Source organism: Scomber scombrus, chromosome 20 (assembly GCF_963691925.1).
Source record: "Scomber scombrus chromosome 20, fScoSco1.1, whole genome shotgun sequence".
In the NCBI taxonomy this organism is placed as follows: domain Eukaryota; kingdom Metazoa; phylum Chordata; class Actinopteri; order Scombriformes; family Scombridae; genus Scomber; species Scomber scombrus.
Window position 1 is genome coordinate 15,972,471 of NC_084989.1, and position 23,489 is coordinate 15,995,959.

The 23,489-nt window shown below is 39.9% G+C and overlaps 2 protein-coding genes across 2 annotated transcripts in view; one reads left to right on the forward strand and one right to left on the reverse strand.

Moving 5' to 3' along the window:
* The first annotated feature begins 1,493 nt into the window (after nucleotides 1-1,493).
* rnf32 (ring finger protein 32) lies at nucleotides 1,494-14,379 on the forward strand. The gene is made up of 8 exons (XM_062441397.1): nucleotides 1,494-1,673; nucleotides 5,448-5,461; nucleotides 6,376-6,629; nucleotides 6,723-6,865; nucleotides 8,226-8,383; nucleotides 8,995-9,103; nucleotides 12,487-12,654; nucleotides 14,152-14,379. The coding sequence occupies exons 1-8, from the start codon at nucleotides 1,494-1,496 to the stop codon at nucleotides 14,377-14,379; spliced, it is 1,254 nt and encodes a 417-aa protein (XP_062297381.1).
* A 1,716-nt stretch (nucleotides 14,380-16,095) lies between these two features.
* Nucleotides 16,096-23,489, reverse strand: part of lmbr1 (limb development membrane protein 1) — a 35,786-nt gene continuing 28,392 nt past the window's right edge. Inside the window, exons 14-17 of the mRNA XM_062441374.1 lie at nucleotides 23,302-23,392; nucleotides 22,609-22,675; nucleotides 18,547-18,708; nucleotides 16,096-17,988 (exon numbers count right to left, since the gene is read on the reverse strand). Of these exons, the coding sequence (XP_062297358.1) occupies nucleotides 17,903-17,988; nucleotides 18,547-18,708; nucleotides 22,609-22,675; nucleotides 23,302-23,392 (406 nt within the window). The 3' untranslated portion in view covers nucleotides 16,096-17,902. The remainder of the gene's footprint in view (nucleotides 17,989-18,546; nucleotides 18,709-22,608; nucleotides 22,676-23,301; nucleotides 23,393-23,489) is intronic.

Consider the following 23,489-nt stretch of genomic DNA (forward strand, 5'->3'; position numbering starts at 1 on the left):
ACAATTTATGGCCATTATGGTGGTCTATTTCTAGCTATTGTGATGGATTCTGCTCAATTATTGTCCATTATGGAGAAAGATGGCCGCACAACCATGCCAGAAATTACTGGTTCCCGCTGCTGTGACATTGCATTGAAATCATTGCTGCATGTTCAGCTCAGCCAAAAGTAAGTTAAACTGAAAGTCAGTTGTTCTGTCGCAGATAAATGTAGTGGTTCCAGTTTGTGGCTTTTAACCTCTCATGACAGACTGGGTATCTGTGGGCAGTACAATAGAAATGTGATTTTTTTTGTCAGATTATTTAAATGTAAAAAGGCTAAGATTAGAGAACAATCCTAAATAAACAAAATCATGAAAAACACAATTTTGTAACAGCATTTTGTTTTTGTTTTTTCATTGTTTACTACCCCAGTAATCATCAACAGACTCCTCAAGTACATTTGAGGACCCCTTGACTGTCCCAAGTTTTGGGTTGGGAACCATTGGATTAATGCATACTGTATATTTCAGGGAAATGTGTGATGGGGTTGGTGTCATGCTTCATGAGTCTATAACATGGATGCCTTCATATAGATATATATACCTCACCTCGCATGGTGTTGGTCCTCTTCCTTTCCTGAGGATAAGACATTTCTAATGATTTCGAAATGATGGCCTGGGATTTCTATTGTTTTCATAAGACTAGGAAATACCATCTCAGACCCTTAAATGGAATCTGTCATATTGTTATATTTGGTGACTAGTAGAGTTTGTCAAGTGGTTAACTGTTAAAACCACCAAGTGCCATTTGCACAGACATTCATGTTCCCCAGAGGATAAAGCCTGCTGACTTTTCCTTTAGCACCACAGTCATGTTGACATTTGTGGTTCACAGTGAAATGTCTCAGCAACTGTTGACTAGACTACCATGAAATTAAGATATTTGGTGATCCAAATACCTTCAGAATGAATTACATTCCTATCAGCCTCAACTATTTCTGTGTTTAGTGCCAATTGTATCAGATGTAATCAGTTGTTAGCATGCCAACTCACTAAACTAATACTTAATATTTTATGCCTAAATGTTTAGAAATAAAGACTCTATTTCATACATCTTTCCACTTCATTTTTCTCATCTTTGTTCACCCAGCATTAGATATCATATCATTCAGTTTTCACAGCTGACTTAATATAGTTGCTTACACCATCCTCTCACACACACAAACACACAAAACAGTGTAAAACTGCCTGCCACACACCATAAACCCTCTTTCCTTCAAAAAAAAAAAAAAAAAGATTCACTTATCATTAGCAAAACCAAAATGTGCTTTTCTTCTTTACAATAAGCATTACATCTTCACAGGCCCTTCCTCTTCTTTAGTCAGATGCTTTTTCCACAATATTGCAAATTATCCAACAATTTTCCTACATTGGTGCTGACCCACACTCTACTCTATACCCTATAACTAAACCCTCCATAGCCATCCTCTTGCTTTCAATATGCTTACGTCTAAATGATGGAGAAGAATTGGGAAACAGAGGGCGAGTTCCTGTTATTCCTGGCATCGGGATGCTGCAGTGGCTGTCGTCTCGCCAGAGCTCAGGCTGGCAGTCAGCACAAACTGGAGGTAATTGAGAGGGAGAAGTCCCAGCCAGTTGCAGAGGGGGGCCTCCACGGGCCTCTGAATGCCACCGTACCCCCAAGCGGACATTAATCAAAATGCCCGATCAATAACTTCTCAAGTGCTAATAAGCACTGGCACATTTTGTGATATGTGGGCCCCTTCATCATTTCAACTACCCCGAGATTTATAGGAAATCCATTGTTAGGTCCAAAGTATGAGGTAATGTAGCACTTAGTAAATGAAGTAAAACCAAAAGCCTAGGGTGATTTGTATTTCATTTATAAAGGACATGTCTAATCATTAGGAGTTCCATCTCTCTGAAAAGCAACCAAACTGCTATAATGATGGCTGTGTTCTTTTATAGCTTACTTACTCAGCAATGACGCAGGAGATAACAGCAAATAGTAAAGCCTTGCTGTTCTCCACTGACTGGTTCGCTCCCAGATAGCCATGGGGGACTCCTATCCACCATGGAGTGATTAAAGTCATGTTAGGGAAGCATTATGGGTCAAGTCATAAAATAATTTGATTTCTGTCCCCCTCCACTGTCTCCTATCAAAGTGATTGGTCTCCTGGTCATCTCACTGGCGGACATAATTGTTAATTAACCATTATGGGCTGCCCTCTCTCATCTATATCTCGCGGCAATTACTCATTTGACAACAATGCAATATATCACGGTGTATGATGTATGGACACTGGCCCATTTTATGAGCATGAACTGACTCAGTATCATGAAAGTGTTGCACATTTACTCACATGTCTAGATGCTTTATTTACTCAAGTATTGATTAGCGTCATGATTGTTTCATATGATATTCTCTACAGGTGCCTATGATGAATCAGAGTGATTTAGTTTAAAGTCTTGGCAGTGCTATCTCAGTTATCACCACAGCAAATGCAGCTCCTCTGCACAGCTTCTTCTTTCTTTTTTTTTTTTTTTACCTTTCGCTTAAGTCATCAGCTCTTTGCACGTCAAGATGAGTTGTCTTTTCAAAAATACCACAGATCAGGTAAATAGGTCCAGGGGGAAGAAAGTTAAATAAAAAGCTCTTTAAAATGGTATTCATAAAGAAAAAGACAAACACTGTCCCTGTTGAAAATAAAAGCGCACACTGAAATCCATTCTGATGACAGTTGGAAGAATGCAGGCTTTATGGGGGACTTGAGCCCCATCTTTGCCATATCTTTTAAGCATGATTATTTACTTAAAAAAACAAACCAAAGCCCCAAGTCTGGCATTGTGGACGACAGGCCTTTGATTGAGCTCTGAGCTTGAATTCTTAACTAATAAATTGTTCCACGCCTTTGTTTGAGGCATTAACAGCAGTGGTCTGCGTTTTTCTTGCCTTAATCTCAAGAATGCAGCAGCCTCTTGAGAAGCTCAGGGGTTTCCTCCTCTCCCTGAGCCAGGTCTTCACTTTGTTTTCTTAGAGGACTCCCTGGATTGACAGACCTCACCGTTAGCCCTCTCCCCGGCCATCTGTTTTCACCGATTCTGACTGAGCACATCAAAGTCAATCAAGGCTGCAAAGCATTTTACAAGTCACACACTCCCACGCTGTGTGTGAGAAATAAAGCAAACTTTTCATCAGGAGCACAAAAAGAGACGGTTTGGACTGCGTGTTTGTGTGTATGTTTTTTTCATGTAAGGGGTGACCTGGGAGGGATCCCTTAGCTCACAGCACAGGTATGAGCAGCTTAGCTTTGTTCAGCGCCTGCTCTGACGACAGCTCGGTGAGTCACACAGACACATAGACGAACCTCCTTTGGTCAGGTTCCAACTATTCACTGACAACTGCCTGACAATAAAATAATCATTAGACACTGCACACAGTTTTCAAAGAGCGAAATTGACTTTGCATGGTGATAGAAGGGGATAGACATAGAAAACTTAGTAACTGTAAAGCAATCAGCAGTGATGGAAGACGTATCCAGATCCTTTACTGATGTAGTACCACAGTAGAAATACTGCAAAAATGAAAATGCAAAAATTTTACTTCAAACGCTTAAGTTCATTTTGCTCTTAAGCTTTAGAAGTAAAACAACTGTCCCTTGCCAGTGTTATATTATATACATATTTTTGTATATAACATATTGGATTGTTATTACTGATACATTTTGGTAATATTTCAACATTGTAGCTGGTCAAGTGGGAGCAATTTTTTGTATCTACATACTGTTTGGTAGTTTAATTTATATGTCAAATCTGTTAATCTATGAGTTAACAACAGCTTGTATGTAAGTAGGTAAGTTATATGGTTTATAGTTTATGGAAATAATGGATGAAGGGCTATAGGGGTGGGGGTGAGGGGAGTGGGGCAATGTTAATGCTCACACTTCTGGTTTAATTAGTGTATAATCCCATTCAAATAAGAACTGTCATGTTTTCGTTACCTTAGAACGAGCCCTTTATATCTTTTTTACGCAGAATAGTCCTTTCATAGTGTTGACTACATAATATTAGTGGATTATTATAATTGATGAGTAAACATGTAAGCAGCACTTTAAATTTCGCTGGTTTGCAGGAAACTAATCTGAATATTTTATAGTCGTTCAAAGACCCTACACATCCACAGTGCACCCCACATGTAACCTATTTTCACTTATTTACTTATTTGCTTACACGTCTCCTCAGGACTGCGTAAGGCTAGGCTTGGTTAACGTCTCTCTCACTGTCTTGTTTTCGTTGTGGGACAAGTTACAACTTTATCATTCTTACTGGTACGTGGACTTTGGTGACCTCACGTAAATCCCCGCACAGCTTTGCTCAAATCCAACCTGTGCAGGTCTAATCAGCCACATTAACTGCAAACACTTGTATGCAGAGCCTTTAATCTATAATAACTCATCGTATTGAACCATATTTTATAAGTTAATCATATGTTTTGTATATAGGATTAGAGGAACTATTAATTATAGCTGTCAGATAAAGGTAATGTGAGGTAATGAAATGGCATATTTTCCTCTGAAATGTAGTGGAGTAGAGGTATCAAGTTCCATAAACTGGAAAATAAAGTACCGCAAAATTGTACATGTAAACCGTAAATAAAAGCAGTTATTTTACCAACATTAAATTACTGTTAGAATTGCAAGCACCAGTTCAAAGTTTAAATACCATAATTTACAAGCCTTAAATAGCATGGTTTACAACATCCTTAGGCTGTATATGCACTTCAGAAATTCATATTATTACACACATTATATAAACATTACATAATTGTGACCTGGTTATACTCAATACACAAGAACCAGAAAAAAACTGTAGCATGAAATTGCTTTTCCAAAATTTTGATTTTAGTGATGATGCATGATATAAAAGACTTGTCTCCATTCAACCAGGTGGCAGCAGGGTAGTTTCATTAGAAGGCTTAAATACAGACCATAATAAAGGAAGGATGGATTAAACTGTACAATAATACAAAAATCTAATCAACAATAAATGAACAAGCAAAGAAAATCAACTGCACTATCAGCGAGGCTTGTGTATACCACTCAGTTCTGCACAGATGCAAGATGGCTGCTCCACCACTCTAGTTCCTTTAACACCCCAGCAGAAAACCCCACTAGAAAAATAAAACAGAATATGACCCGTTGAATCAATTAGTTAAAGGTACACTTAAATCTAAAACATTGGTTAGCCCTCCTAGTAGTAGTGTCTTTGTTTAAAAACGTGCTACACGTGTCCCCTCTACCAGTCAGAGACATGACTGGAATCTTGTTTTTGGCTGATGTGCCCAAGCAATCAAACCAAGTTTTAGTTCCTTACCAAACATGAAGAATCAACCCAAACACCAATCAAAGGCTGGCTTCAGGTGCTCTTTAATGTGTGTCTCAGTGCAGGAAGAAAAGCCCAGGTGAGCTGACAGAAAATGAGGAATTTGATGTAATCTTCACTTCAACATACAGATGTCAAAAACACCACACGGTTGATTTTATAGTGTGTGTGTGTGTGTGTGTGTGTGTGTGTGTGTGTGTGTGTGTGTGTGTGTGTGTGTGTGTGTGTGTGTGTGTGTGTGTGTGTGTGTTTTATTAATGAGAATACAATAAGCAATCAGATGTTTGAGCTCAGCCAATCAGAGGAAGCTCCGCGGTGGAGACGGGGAGGGCAGGGCCTGGTTACCTAGTAACCACTCAAACACTGTCTTGATAGGATGGCAATGCGGAAGGTTTGGATTTTTCGCAGCTCTTCACCCCTAATTTAACCATTTGTTAATTAGTTAAGCAATGAGAATGTGCTTATTTGAAGAACTGTGGTAAAAGTGTCGTCAGGTTTTCTTCCTATGTGTACATTTAGACTGTCTTGATAGCTTAAAAGCGTGTGTGGGACGAGGATAAGTCTCCCTGTTGTCTGTTTGCACCTGCAAGCTCAAGTTAATTCGTTAATTAGAAAGCAAACACACTGAGCTCCACGCGGTCCTGTTCACAGTAAATAACCAATACATTATTTTATTTGTGTGCAAAATGAGGTTAGACTCTCCATATTTCAGGTAAACCAGAAAATAGACTGTAGCTGAGTTGTGTGTCGGTTTTAAAGTGTAATTTCTTAGAAACACTCATTGCTGTATTAGTGATCAATCCTTTGTAATTCAGCATCTTCCATTTTACTATGCAGTTATATATTCCTGCATTAGCTATTTAGTTTAGTTCAGTGTGGTTCAGGATGCATCTATCTGTTTGTGTTATTGTCTTTTTACTTAACCTGATCTAAAAGAAGTAAAAAGGTCTTGCCAAAGTTGTGCTGCTTAAAGGAATATGTTTTTAAATGCAGTGTTGAACATATTTTGCAGAGCTTGACAACTAAAGGTAACAAAAAGTTGGTGATCGCCTCAGTTGCCTTTCAAGATCACATCACACGGACCCTGCTGCACCTGAATGTCTCACTTTCTGACCCTTTGCTGACATGCAAAAGAAAAGCACCCAGAAATCCACAAGCAAGAGAAAGAGTGGAGGGAAAGGGTCTGCAATATGGACAGGAAGAGGGAGAATATGTGCTTGATGCTGCTCCACCTCCTTTAACATTAGGTAAACTACTCTGCGAAAATTGGAAATGTCTGACACCTTCTTCATGTTATTCCTTCATGAATATCTCAAGTGTATTTCCAATATTTCTTCTAGCACAGAAAATGGGTTTGGTGGCGTCCCCAGCAGGGAGACTGACAGAGGACGAATGGACTCAGGTGAAGGCGAGGTCTGTTCAGCAGGGGGAATCAGCACAGCCCTGTGCAATATGCAAGGAGGAGTTTTGCCTCCAGCCTCAGGTATTCCCCAACACAGTAGCTACTGTTAATAGTCTGTGAGAGAGCTCTTTCTTTCTCTTTTAACATGTTTTCAATGTTGTGTGACTGTCCTGGGGGGAAGCCTGTGTTTCTGTAGACACATGCACACACACACACACACACACACACACACACACACACACACACACACACACACACACACACACACACACACACACACACACACACACACACAGAGCCCCCACCCCTCCCCCCTGCAGTTCCTGTATGTTTTAATCTGTGTAGACAACTGTACAAATTTACCCATACTGCCTTGGAACTCAACTGTGACGTGATGATGTAGCAATCAGTGTGTTACTGTGAGGGTCATTCAGTCTTTTACACCTTTCCGATCCCCTTTTAAGATGCCAATCTCCTCAAGAATGTGGGTCTAGTATAGGCCGCCTCACAAAGCACAGTTGCCATAGATGCACGTGTAAATATTAGTTAGACTCAGGGAGAAAAAAAGTTAATTAGAGCCTACTAACAAGTGAAAGTGACAAGTAGGAATCTTTGTCGATTTGGCTTTTTTTTGCCAGCTTTCATATTCTAACAATGCATTTGTTTGCTATAGTCTTGTGTTGCATTCAAGCATGACAATTAAAAATGCTTACAATAGCAGTCGTATGTGGACTGAAATATTTATTACTCAGATTATTTTAGCACCAACAAGGAATTGTCTCTAATAGCTCAGATTTTAAAAAGAAAAAGTTCCAGTGCTTCCTATTAAATGTTTATTCCATTTCTGTGTCTGACCATTAACTGTAGCTTGTAGTGAGAAGTGAAATTTCTCTCTGGTCTAATGGCTTGTCGAGCTCCTGGAAATTGTACACTGCAGGGGGCCCTTTCACCGGTGATGGAGTGTGTTGGCCAGGCCAAAAACAATGGGAAATCAATATGCCTCCCCCCTGCCCTCTAGAGATCTGAGTAAACTGGTTTGTGTGCCAAGCCCCATAGCTGTGGCTGTCTCCTTTCAGACGATAAAAGAATCCCTCTTACAGGTAGAGGAGCCTATAGTCCAGATTCCAGCCGGCCCACTGGGGGTCATGCTGATTCCCTCTATCCTCTTGGCAAATAACACTTCAAGGCAGATACACACTTTCACACACGTGCATGAATACACACAGATTTAGCATGGCTTAAAACACACACAAACAAAAACCACATGTGCACAGATGGTATTTGAGTCTCCCAAAGCATCCTCAAGAGTCAAGGAAACCCATATAGTCAGTTAACCTATGAAATATAAACTTATAGATTGATTTATTTTTGTTTCATTGCATGTGTGATACTGTTTAAATGTCATATAGATTAAGTAACCCATGTCACACTCCCTTTTTAGGTGTTGCTGTCTTGCTCTCATGTGTTTCACAGAGCATGTCTGCAAGCCTTTGAGATGTTTTCTGGGAGGAAGTGCTGCCCAATGTGCAGGAGGGAACAGTATGAAACACGGGTGATCCATGATGCAGCATGCCTTTTCAGACACCAGTCTGCCACCAGGTAAATGCACAAAGCAGAGATATAAAATATGACATCACAAATTAGTTTGAATGTGTTAAAATGAACGATAGAGCAGATACTCCCATTCACATAGCGCAAACTGAGAATTGTACATCACACAAGTGACAAGTCATTTTCACAACAGCAACATCCTCCAGCTAGTGCTAAAGGAAAACTCATCCTTAAATGCTAAAATATACTTTATGTATAAACTATTTCGGGTCTGATGTAAGTCAAGAAATATTTCAACCGATAGAAGACTTAATAATTGCAGAAGAAACACGTAAACAGATGTTGTAAAATTACATTTACATTTCACTTAATGTGCATTACATTTAAAATATGAAGATGCACATATAGTTTTTCAATTATAAAATACATGCTTCTTTTACATATGACACATATATCTTTGAGTTGCGGCCACACCTGCAGTTGTACTTTGGTTTAATTTTTGCATGTGAAAAATTAAATCATTACATAACAACTAGAAAACACAGTATGTTTCTCAAACCACTGCAAAGTTAGATTTTGACCACATTGATATAACTGTTTTGTATCCTGTTAGATTATCTGATGTTGTTTCTTTATGAATTTACTTTGTTTGTTTGTAGAATTCAAGCCTGCTGGCGAGGCTACGTTGCTCGAAAGTGGTACAGAAATACGAGGAAAACCATATGCCCAAAAGACAAACGGCTAAGACGGAAATTCTTCGAAGCAAAGGTGAGTTTGGACATAAATTCTGCAGTGATCTCATCTTGGAATTTATGAAGCATCCCTTTCATTTAATAAAATAAAGTCATAAAGTCTCCTTCTCTAACCACATTGCACCCTGACATTCTTTGAGTGTTGAGTTGGTCAAATAAAGGCTGTGGCGAGCATCACATCTGAGGGTTGAGGCACAGGTTTCAGGGACTCTTTGACCCTGATGCTAACCTACACACACACCTTCACCTGCTGTCACCCTCTCAAGCTCCTTTGATGCCTTGTGAATCATATACTGTTTGTCCACTAATGTGGAGAGAGTTTGTGTTTTAGTCAAACAATCTGGACATTCCAGGGTCAACACACAATGTCTCCTGTGCATGTCTGGGTCTGGTATTCCTTCATCGATCAATGTGTGTAGTCCTGTATCTGGGGCGGATGGGAGAAGGTGAAGAGGTTCAGTGTTTGGATACCTGATGCAGGTAGTCATTTCAGGCTTTGTTCTCTTGTCCTGTTTTGAAGCTATAAATCATGCATTGATTGGACTTGATGGAGGGAATATTGGAGTTGGTCTCCAGTGCAGCCAGTGGACGGGGTGGCTTGACTCTGAGGCTTGTGTTGAGCCTTCACGGTGGCTCTCAGGAAAAGGGAACATTGCCACCTAGTGAACCTCCCCCATCTGAGGCCTTGGATGACCAAAGAGGACACTGGTCGCCATTTCTCTCAGCAATACATCTTTTTTGTTACACAGTTTTTCATATAAAAGATTCAGTGTTGCAGTAATTTCGCATACAGAATCATCCAGTGACTCTGCTTTGAAATAGTCAGAGCTCCACCAAATGTATGTCCAGTGTCTTTAAAAGACTGGGCTGTGCTTATTTCTCTGTGGAGTGTGGTAATCATGCAGAGTGCTCTTGCGCTTCAAAGAGGCTGATTAAGCAAAAGTGACAAATGCGTGAGGGCCACACTTCTAATGTGTTGTAAGGGTTGGAGTGTCCTACCCATCCCCCTGTCAGTCTCTATCATCTCGCCTATAAACCATGCCTTAACATGTCACGTAAACAAAGACACAGCATTTACTGAGCCAATTAACTCTGTTCTAACACATTAGGCCATGTCCGGGTCCACATGCTCAGGAAAGAGTCATAGACACTGTCAGCCACTTTACATTCAAGTTGTGTGATTCAGCGGTCGTGGGTGGTCATGAGATTGTCTCATATCTTTTGTCACACTGAGGATGATCTTCAAGAGCTGCAAGCTGCGCAACACAGCGCTGACAGGTCTGATTGACTTGATTTTCAAGGGGAAGACTTATTTGCTTAGCTGACTGTAATGCAAACAGGCGTGTCAGTGCTGGACTGGAACCTGTGTGAGGCGGAGAAACCTATTCTCTTCATTTTCCTCGTGATAGCAGAAGGTAATAAAGCATCTTTGTACCATGAAGCCACAGGTGTTCCCTGCCACAAAAAAAACAACATAAAAAAACCTCCCACACATCAGGTCCGTTTCAGAAATCTTATCAACTGATCATGATGCCCAGCTTTCAATTTTTACTCGTTTCGGAGGTCCGACCCTGAGTCAACACATTAAGGGGGACACTACCGGCATCTAGATGTATTGCTGTGAGATAACACCTCTACACTCCACCTCCACCTCCCTTTCCCCCCACCCCTTGTGTCCTCTCCCATCCGCATCTACCGTGGAGCAAGGCAAAGTTCACCAGAGGCTGTACTGTTTGTCTTAACTGTCGAAAAGTCAGCCAGGCTCATAAAACCCTTCATCCGAATGGTTAACAGTTGTTTAATTTGTGATAAAAGCCGAGCTGTAAAGCAATTCTGATGTCACTGTGACAGGCTAAGAGATGGGGTTTGTATTTGTGTGCTTGTGTGTGTGTGTGTGTGTGTGAGTGTGTGTGTGTCAGACACAGAGAAAACAAGTGCATATGTGCCAACAGGTGCTAAAGGTAATTACACGACTTTTCCCAGGTGTTGTGTAACACGTTCATGTAGAGCTGCAACCGTAACTGACATAAAATAATTTGCATGATTATCAATTTATCATTTATAGTCATTTTTCAAGCAAAAGTGTTAAATACTCCCTTGTTCCAGCTCCCTTGTTCTCAATTTTGAGGATTATTCCGCTTTTTTGTCTTATGTAATTATAAATGAAATATCTCAACATTTTGAACCGTTGTTCAAAGAAAATGATCGATTTGAGGATGTTGCTTTGGGCTGTAGGAAACTCTGATGGGCATTTTTCACTTAAAAAAACAAACTTTTTATAGACCAAAGAATCAGGAAAATAACTAGCAGTGATATAGTATTTATATAATTTTCTGTAAACACATAATGTGATTGAACTAGTGAAAAAAAATCTAATTACAAGGTCCATTTACTCAGTTTGTTTTTCTTGAGTTTTCAGCCACTTCTCATGGCCTTCCATCAGTGGATGGAGTTTGCTCAGTTGTCATGGAGATGGTTTAGTTACTATCAATTAGTTGCAAAAATGTGGTTTCTTTTGTCACAAACTGCAGTAGGAATACATGTGAACTGTTCAGTTGCATGTGCCATTAAAACGTACTGTGTATATATATATATATATATATATATATATATATATATATATATATATATATATATATATATATATATATATATATATATATATATATATATATATATAAATAGCATATTCATTGAACATTGAATATGTTTTTGATATAAACATTTATATCCATATGTGGGTGTTAATTGTTGCTTAGCAACAGCTGCTGTAAATGGGAGACAACAGACACTGGATAGAAGTCCTTTAAAAATAGTTTTATAATGGAAAAAGTGACTTGTCATTTAAATGAATAGATAGGCTTTATTTAACATTTGCATCCTAGAAATATAAGAATAACTGTCAGATGTAAGTTATAACCAGGTGAGGATCAGCTGATGTCTAGGAGCCTGCCTGCTGGCTAAATCCAGACATGTTGTGTTTTAGACACATCTAAATTAATTAGAAGTTATTTCACTGGATAGAAATGTAAATTAATTCCATAAAACTTTATATGAAATGATTAGTAATTCTTTAGTTTTTCTGCATCCAGTCACTTTGTACAAGACAGAGGCGAGAACATGTTTATGTGAGTTTGTATGAAATGTGTCAGATGTGTGTGTTTCCACGTTTCCCAGCACTGTCTTCCCGTTTTTTTTTTTTTACTGGTTTCCATTAATTCTCCATGTTAGTGGGAGACGTGACTGTATTGATCTGGCTGTTTAACAACTGCACCCTGTCAGCGTGCCTCAGCCATTACAATACACATACACAATTAGCCTTCACCGAAAACACGACTCTATTGTGTATCTGAATGAAACATGCCTCTTTTGTGCCACTAAAATGGTTTTTCTAATTAGTTGCAGGAGTTGAATGACAGCTTTGTCCGATACTGTCACACCGACACGGAGGCTTTTCTGAGTGATATCGACCGCTCCCTGTCATCAAGCAGGCGAGTGTTCCAGCAGCTGGAGAGAAAGCACGTCCCCGAACCTCAGGAGAACGACTGGGACCGAATACAGAGCCAGGTAAGGAACAAGACACTCCAGTGAACCAGAAGCCACTCGTATCATTAAACAAGGCCACGTAAAAAATATCTAATCCTAGTCTAATTCTTCTCCCAGCCTTGCCTTTCCCTTGACATGTTAATGCTTGCATGGGGATGCCAGCATCACAGCTGCTATATAGAGAGTACACATCTCTCCAGAGGTGATCATTCACTTTACCAAATGAATGGCAGCAGGTAGGCCAATAATCCTCTGTGTTTACAAAAAACACGAGCCAGTCTGATAATGCACGGCAGGCTTTTCATCGCCTGGATGGCTGCGAAGGAACTGAAAAGACATTAAGATTTGCTGTTCCATAAGGCTCCATTGTTGGCTGTCATTGCAGCCAGTACCATTTTCCGTAAAGGGGGTGGGGTGTGTGCAGAGAAGATGTCTTCCCCCCCCCCCCTTCTTCTTCTTTATCTGGTGTGAAAAGGTTTTGCACAAGGCAGGAGTGGCTCAGCCTTGACATGAAGTATCAAACAGTGAATGTGCTTTCAACACATACCTTGCACCTTTTTCACGGGTGCAAACTCTATAAAGCGGAGTGCAGCTCGTTATGAAACATTTAACGGCTGTGCATGTCGGGCCCTAAAGACAGGAGGCTGTATCTGGTTAATCATGCGTGTTGCTTTGTTTTTATAAAGATCACTGATAAACATGTTCCTCATGTTAGCTCAAACCTGCCAGGTAGTTGCCAATAGATTCGGTTGTTGCAGTTCTTTTATAATGAAATTGCAGGTGCATGGAAGTCACTTTTACAGGATCGGCTCACAGTTTTTCAAGTCTGTCCTAAAACAACAGTCAGGTGCCCAAGTGAATATTGACACACGTTTTTCTCGCTGTAATCATTCTTCCTGTTCATACCGACCATTAGAAGATCCTCTGATAACACACTTTCAGTGTAAGTGATCCACAGCCCTCCTTCTGTGCAAAAAGTATATTTTAAAGCTTATTTGACCGAATATGAGGCTTCAGTTGATAAATTAGTCAAATCAAGTCTGTGTCTTTCAAATTAAGTCATTTTGTGCCAAATTCCCCTTTCTTTTGTGGTCCCTCCACTGCAATTGAACAGGAAAACACTTTCCCTTGAGAAATAGAAAGAAGGGATTTGTTTTAACTCAAAAGACTGGAAGATATCCACTTTACTTAACTAACTGAGACTGCTGAAGCCTCACATTATCTTAAACTTTTAAACACATTTAAGCTCAAATAGAGGACTGTGACTTTTGTCCTCCTTCACTCACACTTTAAGAGGGAATCTTCTAATGATCAGTATGAACAGGAGGAATAATTAAATCCAGCAAAACCTGTTTCAGTGTTCATTTAAGCACCTGACTATTGAATCTATCCTTTAATACCCCCTAATCAACATGGCAGTTAAGTTTATACAAATAGTCTTCCTAAATAGCCCTCTGTAACAGGAGGTATAAAGATTTTAAGCCAATCATGAATATTGTTTGTTTTTATCACTGACAGGTTATCCACAGAGGTGCTTGGGACTGCCCCATATGCCTGACCGCACTTTACAGTCCCAGCCTCACAACACAAGCTGGTGGATCAAAACAACAACGTAGACGCACCGTGCTTCTGTCCTGTTCTCACCTCTTCCACCAGCTCTGTTTAGAGGCGTTCGAGGCCTTCACTGTAGACAGCAGACCAACTTGCCCCCTGTGCAGATCAGTCTACCACAAAAAACTCATCTAAACCCGGTAGAGATGGCATTTTGCATCATCCCACATAGTAAGATTTGTAAGCTAGGGTACCCTTCATTGTATGCAAAGAAACATCTACATCTTACAAAGACAAGATTAAAGGAACAAACTGTTGAGCATTTTTGGAAATAAGATCATTCCCTTTATTACTGGGAGTTAGAGGAGAAGATCAACACCAATCTCATGGCTGTGTGTTAAGTATGTAGCTGGAGCTTGGAGGTGATTAGCTTAGCTTAGCATAAAGAATGTGAAGTGAAAGAAAACTGCTATCCTGGCTCTGTTCAAAGTCCAAAACTGTTCCCACCAACTCCTTCTAAAGCTCACAAAATACTTAGTATCTCATTAGTGTATGTCTTATTCTAGTCCTTATGTCACTGTGAGGCTGTCAGGAAAACAGCAGAGACTCAGAAATCACTGCATCCGGCCGTTTGCCAGCTAATAGTCACTGCACCTTAACTCCTCATAAACCACAAATTGCCATTTTTATATTACTGTTTGTATGCTGAATAAACAGGCGAGATATAATGTGTTCATTACTGAGCTTTAAAGGTGCTGTTAAGTGTATTCTTGAACTTTGGACAGAGCCTGGCTAGCTGTTTCCAGACTTTACAGCTGGCTAATCATATCGAGTCATGGCTCTAGCTCCGTACTCCGTGTACAGACATGAATAATATCAATCCTCTCATCTAACTCTCACCAAGAAAGTGAATATTTCCCTAAATCATTAATTTGTCAACCTACATCAGTGTCCAAGATGTCAGCAATAAATGGAAACATATTCAAAGCTTTTTTTCTACTTTTATTTGCAAACACACAAAACATGAAAAAAATTAACATAAAAAATAACAAAACATACATAGAGCAAACTGAGAAATTGTAAAAAAAATACATTCACAAAACATGTACCAAAAATAACATGCAGACTGACTGACTGACATAGAGAAAAAAAAAAGCTGCTTCACCTACTGTACAGGCCAACTCTCGACTTTTGAAACCCCCACACAACAAAGAGATGCACTGTAAAGGCAACCAGAAAAGCTTGCTTAAATAGAAAATGGCCTTGTCAGTCCTCACCTCAGCAGCTACTGTGAGAAGTAATGATTGTGATATTTTGATCGGGGTTGTGAAAACCTGAAACTTCCCTGCCAGGTATCGTAGTCCAGTGTTGTCGCAGTTTGCAGCTTAATGAATTTAAGCAAAAAAAATATTTTGACTTTCACTTATTCATCCCAGTTGCACTTTACCTCTTAACTGTATCATTTCACTTTGGGGCCATCTTGAATTTTCACAGTATTCAATGATCAACATGGACGGAACATCAATAACATAGCTCAGCTGAAGAGGTCCATTAAACCACATGAAATGGCACAAATCTACTAGACAATCTACCAAATGTTTCTGCTCATAAAGAATTTGGGTTAAACCAGCCCTCCTTTGATATCAAAATATCGATCAACATTTCTGAAAAATCCATCGCTTTGGTTTTAATATTGCAAGAGCAGTTATAGGTAGAGATTACTCTTTACAAAGTACTGTCAAGTCTGATTTGCCCCTTTTCAGAAGATGACTTGATTGAAAGATACAAATGAGTATTTCAGTCTTTGTAATATAGCAAAAGCTTTGATATACCACAGTTCCTGTTCTATGAAACAAAAGTTTCAAATGCATATATAAATTAAAATTTCCCTACTTCATTTTTTTGTCATCATGTCACATTAGTTACCATGAAAGCATATGACACCATAAAAATAACATCATTAGGTCAGTCAACTCTCTAGCAAGTTCTCAAGTTTTATGGGTAATGATGAGTCCCAAAATAGAGTTTTCTCACTGGATGAGACTGTGACAACATTCATGGCAAAAAGGAAACGTGTGTTATATCCAGCTGGCTTTAGACTAGAAACTCAGTGGTGTAAAGGGGATCACAGTGGAACTGTCTAGAGACAAACAATGTACATATACAACACAGAACAAGAAACAACCTTAACATTAAGCCTGCAAGATGCTTGTTGTGTAAGGCATTTAAGGTGTTCTGGAGACAACAAATGTCACAGTTCAGAAGACTATGCAGCAATACAACAACATATGAGTGGGGCCTGAGTCACCAAGTCTTTCTACCTGCAGCAAAGTTGCACATTGTTCGCTTATGCATTCTGTGTGTGAAGACTATTACAGCTCTGCATTAGATCGAGGTGTTATAAAAAAATATGTTCAACAAAATACAGATTGCTTAGTGAGTCAGACCCTCAGTGGGCTGAGTGAGAGCCCAATATTTACATCCAAATAATGCAAAAAAAGGTATGAAACAAATATATGTACATGTAAATACAATATTTACAAATAAAATTGACAAAATCTTCTGTGCCCTGTGAATTTAAAATAGATTTTTTGGGAGGGGTGAGCATAAATGTGACATTTTCTTACTTTGTGCATAATAACATTTCTGTAAAGACAAGCACAGGATCAGCTCCAAATGCACAAAAGTATTTCACTCACTGGAAATGAAATGGATATAACTTCCATTTACTGTAGTATCCCATTTGTAGAGTAGCTCAAGTCTAATCTAGAGCACCTAAAAAAAGTTCTTACCCTACTTCATACAAACTAATGACATCATCAATAAAGTTAAAGCGCACTTGAGTAAAGCCAAATAAAAAGACAATGACATGACAGGAGTGTTAAAATCGGAGGCCTATCAGTACGAATGCCGATGCATAAATGTGAATTGTATTGAGTCTGTGCAGTTATATGTACTGGGTGTGAATAATTGATGTATTTCATGCTTCACAAAACACATACTGTTATTTTCACATTTTAAAATAAAAAAATGACAAACTGACACCTTTTTATTATGCCTGAATCAGTCCACCTAACAATCAAAGACCAACGATTATAGACCGTAAACTGCGAGTGCTCCACCTATCACTGACACTGATTACTGCAGACATACATACAATCATATGAATCGTACCTATGAATCGTAGGGGGATTGTTGACTATGCCAAATACTGAGGATAAGCAGGAGTAAAACCATTGCCTTTTAGTGGGATGTAAGACTTAAAAACGGGGGAAAAAACCCACTACAGAATTGTTTAACCTGCTTTCACCCTCTTGCTTTTGTCTAGTGCAGCAGTGAGGAGGTTGTACAAGAGTAACAGGAAGCGATGCTGGGGGAAGAGTGCCCCTGAAGCAAGAGATGGGTTAGTTTAAAGTCACAGTCACTGTTGAGGTCAACATCAAGGTCACTGCAGTGATGCCAGTCTATTTCACTCCTCAGTCTCATCCCTGGCTCTGTCCCAGCTTCCATTCGAGACGCAGAGGATGGAATGTCACGAAGCTAAATTGCTCTCAGCCTCCATTTGCAGCATCCGTCAGACACTGCCTGGGTTTATTAAGTTCCTTCCAATCCCTTTCACCTTTCAGCAGTCAGGCAGTACTGTCGAAATCTCCCTTTGGCTGTGCTAAGGTGTGTATGTATGTATGTGTGTGTGTTGTGTGTTGATCTATCGTCCCTTTCACAGAGTTTTCTGATGCCCGTTGGCCGAGAGCTTCCCAGATTCAGGGTCTGTAGGGCTGTTTGACAGTTGCAATTTATCCAGACCTGGGCAGGGGGAGATAAGGGAGAGAAATCTCATTAAAAAGCCTCAGACTTTCACTTAGACAGAGGTATTGATGTGCTTTTTTCCCCTCAGTGCCTCTGTCTGACATTTTTCTAACCCTATCCCACCCTGTATATCAAACATCCAGGGCCTGTCACCACAAGCCTTTGAGACTAGCCCCATCCTCTGTCACATGTCAGTCCCAAAGCACATTGGGTCTTGCCGCAATTTCTTCCATTTTGTCACTCCAGGTCGTGCTGTCTGAGGGAAATAAACACAATCTCCCTCTAAAGCCACAGAGCAGGTTGGAGCTGTCAGTGTTTCAGACCAAATCTTCGTGGATACAAAATTAAGATGGAATTGGGTAGTCAAAGTGTTATTATGAAATATATTTCCCTTATATTGAATAGAGGATCCAGCATATCAAAGGCAGTATTGTTCGTCAGACCCTGCAGGACACTAAGACAATATGGCATGTTGGTAAATTTTACTACACTAAAGCTGTTGGTTAGAAATCCTCTGCACACCTGAATAATAGATAAATAAATAAATAAATTTACCTAAAGCCTTCAGGAGCTCTTCCCGAACTGCTGAGGTGAATTTTCTCACAAGACAGAGTGTTGTCACGACTGCAAACAGCATGTTATATGAAAGGACAATGTAGAAGTTTCCCAGCCAATTAAATCTTCCAAAATCTCCCAAGAGGTCAAACCTGGTGATACCTGTGAAGGGCAGAGAGACAAGTCAAATGTTTCTGTTAGAAAGAAAGTTGACACTCACTGGGAAACATACAATTGTTGAAACAGGACTATGTCAAACAACACAAATCCTGGCTCAGTTTGACCCTTGTTGAGTGCTAAAGAAAAGGTGTGAAATGGTGTGTAAGAATTAAATGTAGTTACCCTCATAGTTAAAAACTAAACAAATTATGTTCACTTTGCCAAGTTTCCCCTTCAGCTAGTTAAGTATTGTGTCTATAAGCAAAAGTGACAGACAAGTAAACAACCATTTCATGTGCATTACAGAAATAATACAGGGTGAAAAATCATAAAAGCAAGTCTTTACAGAGTGACCCCTTAATGAAACTGTTATGTCTGTGGTCTCATTTAGCCAAAATACTGTAAGGTGGTACAAAAAGGCACATCCAGTTCTTCATAGAACCAGAGTCCTCTGTGCCGATCAACTGAGTCAAACCACATATTTAAATAATAAACAAGTACAATCTTGAAAGTTTCCACAGAGCTGAGAACTTTCCCAATTTCTTACAGCTTTTAAACAAAATAATAAGGAAATTCATTGATTATCTAAAGCAAGTCCAATTACCAAATGCACCATGACCTGGATAACTGAGAATCTTCAGAGGTGTTACCCTTTACCTATAAATATCTTTGAAAATGATATCATCCAATTATTTGAAAGTTTATTTAATAAAGAAAGAGAAACATATTTATTCAGGCGTACACAAACAGCCACTGATCCATTGCACTGCATAGTTTCTGCTTATTGTCATTCCTTGACAGCATTGTACTATAAGGACTGTTCGCTGTGGAATAGGAAAGGATGAGTGACTAAGTATAGCAGCAAAGGTGGTGTGCAAGTGGACTTTGTCTCTCTCCCAGGACCTTCAGACTGAGATAAAGGAGTGGTTTCTTATGCAGGCTTCTCTTAGCTCTACACTGCTAGATGCTGTTAGACTAATTTCAAATTATCTGTCACAGCTGATCGCATACTGCCTGGAAAGCCATCAACACCCCATTGTTTTCCTGCTTATCCAGTTTGGCCTTCCAATACCACATGTTCCTGCCTCCAGGATGGGCAAGCTGTGCCATCCAATAATAAGTAGTGCATGGACATAATTAAGCATTCGATAACCTGATGTGTACACTTGTATTTAATGTCACTAATGGTATTTGTCTTTTTGGGACATTCATTTTGCCAGCAACATTGACCGAGGCAATTACTGCATCAATATCTTAAGGCTAAGTCATCTATATGCAGTAATCATATTTGGATGTGTCAAACTGAGTAAGCCCAAGTCTCCAGATATTCTACTACTCGTGTAACATCTTCACAACCTCTGTCATCAATTAGATCGGGCAATCGATTCAGTGTCCGGAGAGATGTATTTACAGCCGCAGTAAGCAGTTTGCAGGCATCAAGGACCTTTAACAAAATTGCCTGTGAAGAGACAGGGGGAGAGATGATGGAGACCCCAGTCGATACAACTTGCCACTGTGGTCAGGCTAAATTCATTTCTAATGCCAAAGGTTTTGATCTCGGTTTGGTAATTTGAGAAAATCTAATTGGAGCTAAATAGATGCTTGGCATTTGAAATGTCAGGGGTAGTCGCAGAGTTGGAAAGAGAATGTGGCTGGCCATGCAACCAAGAGGGGATACGTCTTGATTTATCAGGGTGAGATGCGAGATGTGTGTGAGACAAACAAAGATGGAGTTATGCCTGCTTAAGGGCCATTAACAGTTGGAAAAATCTCAACAGAAAAGCATGTGTTCATGACCCAAAACCAAGATTTAATTAAAGCTGCAAGCAGGGATAAACGGGCCCTTGCACCTCGCTGCGTCAGAGGGAGCAGCAGCTGTGATATCGCTGTTGGAGGTCAGGTCTGAATTTTCAGGATTGTCGGATACTGTGTGAATGGGTAAAACATTATTTCCTGTGTGCAGCACGGTGCGCTGGAGATGATATATTGGAAATATAGGAGCAACTTTATCCCGACTATGGCCTGCCACACATTAGCGAGTACTATGGAGCCCGCTAAAGATGCATGAATCCAATCACTGTTTTCACCTTCAGCTGCTGTACCAATTTTTTCTCTTCTGGTTTGAATGAAGCTAGCTAATGGTATTTTGATCCATAGATGTATAAAGAGAATGAAATCAGCCATCAGTGACTGGGAGAATGACATATGAAATTGGGCAGAAATCACCTATGAGGACATTTTTAATCACTATTTAATTATATTTTATATTAATATCACTATTATGTTAGTATAATCCTTTTTGAGGCAGCATTCATCTTGACAGGACTAATAAGAGGTACTTCTGGTGTTAGCTAGCCAATGGTACATTAATATACAACAATAAAGCAGACTCACTTGTTCCTCTCATTTTGGCTGATATTTAACTTTAACAGCTCGTTTGGCATTTCAAAATGCTGTCAGTCAGCAACGTGCTTTTGAATAAATTACAGTTCTGACAGCTAAAACCACAAGATATGGACATATTTGGAGCTATTGGTTCAGCAGATCAGTTAGAAATCATGTAGGGAGGAATAGTACAAACTGAAACAGCTACAGTGACAATGATGTCTGATGAAGAACTGCAGACAACCAGTACACCTCCAACAGGCAAACAACTTATTTTACTTTGTGGTGCTGCAGAAAGGAATCCACTAACATTGCACCAGCTCGACTTGAGTCATGGTTAGGTGTGACCACCCCCAAAACAATGGAAAAATACCATAAGGCCATAATAAGTAAACTGTATGTGGAGCAGATGATCTATGAAGAAATCCTCCATTAGCTGACATCAGCTTGAGCTGAAGTAGAAAAAAAAGGTTGGAAACCAAGCGTTCAGAGTCGTCTGAAGCCAGTGCTTTTTGCTCATAGGGATTACTTCTATATACATTTACCTCATCATTTGACCCTTTGACATATGTACATGACTGAAAATAAAATAAAAGCATAAAAGGCCCCCTTTAAGTTTACAGTCATGTTCAGACAGATGAGTTTCTGATGAATTCACAAGTTTAAATCAAACTCCATGGTACCCAAAATGCGTATACGCAACAAAGCAGCAACAGCTTTCCCATTAGCAGTCACCAAACGATCATTACCTGTGTGGGGTACATATTTGGAGCATGTTGGTCACTCTGTCATTAAAACTGACAGCATTTAGCAAATGTTGTGTGTTGCGGCACAGATCCTAACCCTATTCTCTTGTACAGTGCATGTTTCCCACACTGACTTGCACAAAAACAACACACAAAACCCTTTCTTGTCTCGTAACATCTCACTTCGTCACAGTCAACTCTTCACGTCTTTTTTTTTTTCTTTTGCTGGGAGGCCTTTTCTCTTTAACTCTGTCATGCATTTATTCCTTTTCATCTATTCAGCGTCACAAAGCAGAACCTGTTGATATTTTGTAAAGCTCCCAATGAGTCACTGTATGCTCACTCCGTCCCATTCTCCCACTCTCGGTCTCTCTCACTCACTCACACACACATACACAGAGTAGTGCTATTTGAACAGCTGTGCTCTGCATTCTGCATGTTTATTAGTGCCATTGTGATGGTGCTACTCCTGTCATTTTTACCCCTTCTCCCTGCACTCCTTTCTAGCATCACTAAGGGAAACTATAGAGGAATTCAACTTGCTAACCTTAATGGTCTGGTGTTGGTGGCAGCAGTGAGAATTGTTATGGAGCAGTGGCATTTTATGCATCCTAGTCATGCGTGCTTAGGCCATTATGGTCGCTCTGAAAATCTAATCTGAAATCTTATTTAATCTTCACACACAGGCTGGGTGTGAATTATGAAATTAGGATTCCCAAGCTCGTACATCTATAATACACACAGACACAGACACACACACAACTGTACTCACCTAGCGTTCTAGACATCACTGGTAGGGCTGAACTCAAAACCAAGATGGATACACAGCAACCAATAATCTACAAAGAGAAGAGATCAGTTATTCATCAAAGTTCAAATGTCCAATCAATCAAGTATGAGAGAAAAAACTATGAGAATTTGGGGAAGATTCAGCAGTGATGTGACCATTCATAAACACACAGTACTTGATGTTAAATTGGTTCCACATATTGTACAGTTGGTACCTCTGAAGTTGCTCATTACCAGGTTCTTTCTATTGTCCTTTCAAGTCCTTTCACTGGAGCGTCATGGCTAGTTAACAAGCCTCACCACTCCCAAACTCATTACCAAGTGAATAGGTGCCACTATGGGCCAAACAGAGCACACATCCTCCATCCCCCCTCCCTTCCCAAAAAACCCACTCTCCCTCTGATGTACAAGAAAGGAGCTTGCACTTTGCCAGTGTTTGCGCAACCCACAAACAAATATTGGACAGATCAACTAAAGCCATTGAGGGGCCCTGAGGAAAACATTAGTGAGCAGTAGGAGTTTGGAGTAGAGAGGAAGGCGGGAGAGACAGGGGGGAAAATGAGGAAATAGATGAAACACAGGGGGTCCAAAACACAACAGTACCTTGGGTGCATTCTCAGCACCCTTGCCCCCACTTCACCCCACCCCACCCCCTGTCTTTCCATTCCATCTTTACCGTTGTCATGGTTGTGTCATCCTTCCTGGGAGTGAGTCCCTCAAAGACGCGCAGGCTGTAGAAGCCAACGACAGAAGACACCATCAAGTAGCTGTTCAGCAAATCAGTCAAGGACCAAAAACACTTCTCTGCTGCTAGCAAAGCAGCTTCATTGAGTCGTCTTTTTAAGTGTCCTAAATCTGCACCTT

Excerpts from the sequence above, each read along its gene's own strand:
- rnf32 (XM_062441397.1), top strand. The coding sequence starts at position 1,494 with ATGATGGAGAAGAATTGGGAAACAGAGGGCGAGTTCCTGTTATTCCTG. Across the intron at positions 6,866-8,225 it reads AGTTTTGCCTCCAGCCTCAG|GTGTTGCTGTCTTGCTCTCA; the intron begins GTATTCCCCAAC and ends CTCCCTTTTTAG. Across the intron at positions 8,384-8,994 it reads AGACACCAGTCTGCCACCAG|AATTCAAGCCTGCTGGCGAG; the intron begins GTAAATGCACAA and ends GTTTGTTTGTAG.